At 35.4% G+C, this 6000-nt stretch overlaps 1 protein-coding gene across 1 annotated transcript; it reads right to left on the bottom strand.

Moving 5' to 3' along the window:
• Nucleotides 1-2020: 2020 nt before the first annotated feature.
• Nucleotides 2021-3268, bottom strand: LOC113106830 (glycosyltransferase family 92 protein F13G3.3-like). Its single transcript, XM_026268847.1, has one exon. The coding sequence runs from the start codon at nucleotides 3266-3268 to the stop codon at nucleotides 2021-2023; it is 1248 nt and encodes a 415-aa protein (XP_026124632.1).
• Nucleotides 3269-6000: the final 2732 nt, after the last annotated feature.

Genomic DNA, 6000 nt, shown 5'->3' with positions numbered 1-6000 from the left:
CAATTGAATCATTCTTTCAACAGATGCAAAAACTACATGAAAGTTTGTATATGCACATTACAGTCCACAATGAGCAGGTGTGCATAAATGAGCTAAGCCTAAGGTCAAAAAATATATAGGAAGAGATGACACAGGATCCTCTGCGTGTCAGATCAACTGCACTTCTGTGGTTGCAATAAATTTGCATTTGATCATAATTTGAATGTCATATGCAGCTTGTATATAAACTAATACAGGCTATCAATAAGCGGGTTCTTTTCCAGTTTTTTGCATAATGAACGTGAAATCTTTATGAACATAATCAGAATGTCTTAAACCCCATTAAAAAAAAATAAAAAAAAAACGAAACATTCTGTCACTGACAAAATTATTTCATTTTACAGTATATACATTGAGAGTATCAAGGTTTTTTTTTTTTTATCACATCAATACAGTATAACAAGTCATATTTTTGCATTATAAAATAGGGGAGACCGGGTATGGTTGTAACACTTTTGTCTTCAGCACCCAAAACTACCTTTTTTTTAGCTACATGTCTGAAACTTTCTACTACAAATGGAAACAGATTTAATTTCTTCAACTATATCACAGACTTCGTGAGATGATGACAAATACCAGGTGGTCCTTTGTTACAAGACAACCTACCCCACTACTCACTGTGTGAATATGGGAAGTGTATGAGCATATTGTGTGTTTTTGTGCATGCGCACGTGTGCGTTTGTGTGTGCATGTCTGTACGTGCACATTCATATGGGTGTGTGTGTGTGAGTGAGAGCAAATTAACATACACATATTTACCCCCACTCCACAGAATGAACAAATTAAATGCATTCTTTATCAGTCACAATGGTGACAAGAACAAACAAATTAAATTCCTGGTGGGCCCAAAAGCTACATCAAACACACTTGACCCACACTTCTTTGAATCTTGAATTTCTGAATGGTTTCATGCAGACGACACACAAATCTTCCTCTTCTGAAGAGGAGTTATCAGCCTTCACCCTTTTCCCGGCAGGTTTTTTTTACCTTCTTGTTTTTGCTTTTCTCACTCCCCGAGATTTGTTTTCTGATGTTTTTCCCTTTTCGACTACTCTTCCAATGCCAGCCTCACTGGTGTATCAGTGAGGATTTACGAGCACCTCTTCTTCCTACCCCTACCTGTCTCTTTGCTTGGGCCTGCTTTTGCAAATGGCCTAATGAGTGAAGGACTGAACGACTGACCTACGATGGACCCCGAGGTGCTCGGCATCTCATCAGAGTGCAGGTGGGCTCTTTTTAAAAGACTGGCATTGACTCCACAATCTGTTTTTCTCACCCAAGGTCTAGGCATTCTGTAGAATTATTAAAATCACAAAAGAGTTCTTAGTTGTATGTTAGGGGATGGTTGTAACACTTTCAAAACACGTGTTACAACCTACCCCGCCACTGTCACCTATTGTTTAGCTAGCTGTATTAGCATGGTGCTTTGAAATTAGCAGGTTGATACACCATTCTTTACTAGAGAAACTACAGTTTGACCTGATATAACTCATACAAGATTATCTACAACGGCAGAAGTACTAAACAAAATATTATCTTTTTTTTTTTTTTTACTTTCTTGCCTCAGAATTAGATTTTCTGCTGTAGCTTCAGGAGAGATAGCAACACAGACTGGAAAACCTCCATGTGAGATTGTAAAGGAAGCCTGAGGAAACTGACAATGTCACATGACTCCTATCTTATCCCTGGTTCGTGGAATTGGTATTGTACAACTCTCCCCATATTACAACTATACCTGGTCTCCCCTACTTATGCATTAATTATGCATAAACTATTGGCTTGATGATATTTGACAAATACCAATGCTTTCTCATTTGTTAATGGTTTTATTTATTTTTTTAAAGAGCATTTTATTTGACAGTTGAGCCGGTGGCAACAACTCAAATGCATTATTATTTTAACGAATGTGTTCAAGTTTAAAAAAATGTTTTAAATATATTTGTCTATATTTGCATACTTTTATTAATTCTATACAACGATATCAAACAGAAGCCTTCAAGAAGCCAGAAAGTTTCAAAGTGTGGTCAATGTTGTGTATCAATTCTTGCTCAAAGTCCCAGACTCTTTTGTCTACAACAAGTTGCTCTTTGGTAAGACTCCCCTGCAGTGGGACTCTCACGTGTACAATCCTACATACATTAAACGGTACAAGAACACTGCCTCTAAAGTGTTTCAAAGGGGAGTGTACTGATGTTTGCTGCACCTTCCTTGGGTTGACAATCATCTTTGTGGGATTGTAAATATTTTTTCGACTTGGTTCTCTATAGATGTGCTCCATTATATTGACACCTGGGATATTATTCCATTCTGCTCGTTTGAACTTCCCACTCTCCTCAAACTGTGTTTTAGGGAATATGTGGTTCTCTATGAGGAACACTCCTATACTGGGATGAGCAGACTGGAGGTCTTCCATTAGAGATTGTAGAGTGGCATGTTTGTAAGGCATGATGATTTCATCAATGTCATTCAGGAGAACGTACTTTGACTGGTACATGTGCCTGTAAATGCACTCATTGAGTGTTACTAACTGACCATAATACTGAATGTCTCCCTTGTGTAGCTTGATGTTCCAGCCTGAAGAAGGGTTCAGAAACTGGTCGATAGGCCATGGAACGATCTCCAGTATCCCCTCCGTTTCATAATGTTTTAAGAGCTTTTCCATGTCTGGTCCACTACTAGTGTTATAGATGACCACATGCTGTACTCCCAGAAGCTTGTACATCTCCATCGTTTGAGCAAACTGCAGTACATTGTTGTAGTCGCCAAAAAGGTTAGAAATGCAAACGGTGAAGTTAAACTTGAAAGTCTCTTGTAAAGCCTTATTTTTTATTGGCAGATATTCAATTTTGAGGTCAGCTGAATCTTTCTTGACAGTTATGAGGACATGAGTTGCATCAGTCATGGGTTTACCTTTACAAATCACATCGGAGGCACCATACGGGAAGCCAAAATGGTCGCTGTGTATCTGGACCTCAGTGTGAACAGTTTTGCAGACTTGTTCAGCATTGCAGTAAACACAGTAAAGCGGCTGAAGATGGTTTCTGTTGATTATACTGATGACTCGAATGACCCCATCCAGTCTGTGGTCGATAAAGGCAGACACCATGAAATGCTCCGAGTCTCTAATGGGTGTTATTGGATATGAAGCTTCCAGGATTTTGAATTTATTATTTGACAGAGGAGCTTTTATTGCTGTAGGAGCTTGTATGTAATATGTATCACCGTTCATGTGCACTAAAACTAGAATGCCAATAATACTGACAACTAATAGTGAAAGAAGCACTTTGCCTTTTTCCATCGGTCCTTTAGTTGCTGTGGAGTGAAGAAAAGAAATGTCAAAATCCAAAATACTTAATTTATAACGCAATGGTATTGATTGCAAGATATTTGTTTAAACAGATCTATACTAGTAGTATCCACACTTATGAGATATGGAGTAGTCTGGTCTTGCATTGTACTTTCAACAACAAACAAATACGACAAGAACAAAAGTCTCACGCAACAACCACTGATGAAGGCAGATAATAAACAAGAAAGAAAGACTTCCTGAGAACACATCTTTTTCATGGCCAGTTGATGTCGCAATGAACTATTTAATAAGGCTGATTCAAAAATACAAAATGTATAAATAATATAAATTTGTAAATCTAAAATCTAACATTTTTACAATTACTTATTTAATTAAGAATTTGATTATTTAAAGATAAGTCTCTAGGCAGAGCATACGTCACATTGTAACAAGTCTCAAGATATATATATATATATATATATATATATATATATATATATATATACACACACACATACACACACAGTAAAGCAATTACGTTTAAAACAGAATATATGAAAAAAAAGGTATATATATATATATATATATATATATATATATATATATATATATATATATATATATATATAGATGGAACCAGGAAGCAGCGAGCTATTTTGCATGAATGGCAAGTTTAGGTCATATAAGGAGCCTTAATACAAACTTAATTTATCAATAATTATATTTTAACTTTCATTTGCTTGTAAAGTATTTAAGTAGCCTACTTTAAGATTAGATTCCAAGTAGAGTCCAAACTTGAAAAAAAAAAAAAAAAAAAAAAAACATTTCTCTTTTAAAAGACATCAGCCATAATTTGTCATTAATAAAAACATATGTTTAGTTTTTCTACAATCGCGTTTAACATTTCGTTACAATATAAAGTCTACTTTCATATTTAATATTTTTTGCTTGACTTACTGACCAAAGACAACATAATACTTCCTGATTCATCCCTTTTTGCATTTTTTTTCCAAATGAAAAAAAGAAAAGAAAAAAAGTGTTACAGTACCTTTACTCGCAATACAAATAACGATTGGATTCCATAAAGATATTTAAAAAAATATTACGCAAAAATCTGTAGAACAAGATGGAAAAACAAAACCAACCAGACATCTGAAGTCATACTAAAGAATTACTGTGTGCCTCACAGAATGTTAAACGATCATTTGATGCATCAGCCTTGTAGATCTGTACTGATCATAGAGCACGATGCACCCTTAAAGTATTTCGGCAAAATTCGCTCAAAATAATGAAATATATCATTAAATAAGCTACGTAAAAAAATCGTTAATATCTACCAACCATGCCTGCTATAGCGTCACCTTTAACACGTAACATTACTCCCTTAGATGTGTCTGGAGTCCAAGTAGATTCTAGAGATGAGTCGTTCTTGAACGATTCATTCATTTTGAACGAATCTTTAATGTGACTCGAGACGAAGATTTGTTCAGTTGCGCATCAACTGGTTTCAAGCCGGGGACATGTCAGATAAACGGTGAGGTGAGCCAATCATAAACTGAAGACTCATGTAAATAATGAATTAATATTTTCTGTTTTTATCGCATTATTGTTTTGTAGTGTCTGTAGTGTTATTAACGTTTGCGTAATTAGTAGATGTGTTAGGGAATTAACACGTAACATTTTGATAAAATGAATTCATCTTGTTTTGAGTTATTTCGTTCATTTTGCTGAACGAGACTAAAAGGTCCGAGTCGGAAAAATGATCCGAACTTACCAGTAGCTTCCAGTAAACGAATCAGTGCAGCACTGAGCAACAGTTGAGGTCTTGGAGTCTTCAATAATGAGCTGATGAGTTAAATCAGGTGTGTTTGAATAGGGAGACATCTAAAATGAGCAGTGTTGGGGGTTCTCCTGGACAAGGATTGGGAACCACTGACATAAGTAATTGTTTAAGGCAGTAGTTTTCAGTGCTGGTCATGGGAACCCGCTTAGAACATTTTGTGTGTCTCCGTTATTTAACACCTGATTCAGATCATCTCATTAGGCTTAACTAGAGCTCCTGGGGTGTATTCCAGAAAGCAGGGTTAACTTACCGTGAACTAAACCCTGAACTCTCGGTTGATTAACCCCAAACCTTGCTGACTCGAGGTATGTGGTTCCAAAAACACGTCCAGGAGTAAGTTCATTCAACTCAGAGTATGTTCCTGGTTAAGACTCAAGACATTCTCAACAGAGCAACGAATCGACGAGTCACTATAGAAACGGACGCTAAGAAAAAGCGCGCCAAGCTGTTTCTTTCTTCTTCTTTTGTTCATTAGTTGTTTACCTGCTTAGTGCATATCGCCACCTTACTGATGGCTGTGCAATCATTTAATTTTTTTTTCCAATCCTTGAGAATGTAAATTGTATTATTTGTTTTATGCTAATTATACATTAAGTCATATCAGATATGTTTTTTGATTTAGAATTCAGACATTATAGAAAATACCACTCCATGTGTGAGATATAACATGTAATAAATAAAATATATAAATATATATGTTAAACATTACCTTGTCATATTGTTTTATAATTTATGCATACCTCTTAATACATAATTTATAGATAACTCTTATGCCAATAAAATAAATAATCATATTAGAATAATATATTACCTTATTTATTACTTATAT

The sequence above is a fragment of the Carassius auratus genome, chromosome 8 (genome assembly GCF_003368295.1).
Source record: "Carassius auratus strain Wakin chromosome 8, ASM336829v1, whole genome shotgun sequence".
Taxonomy (NCBI): Eukaryota; Metazoa; Chordata; class Actinopteri; order Cypriniformes; family Cyprinidae; genus Carassius; species Carassius auratus.
The sequence above is the reverse complement of the archived record's forward strand: the minus strand, read 5'-3'. Positions and strand labels throughout refer to the sequence as shown.

Coding starts and splice junctions, on each gene's coding strand:
- LOC113106830 (XM_026268847.1), bottom strand. CDS start 3,268: ATGAACGGTGATACATATTACATACAAGCTCCTACAGCAATAAAAGCT.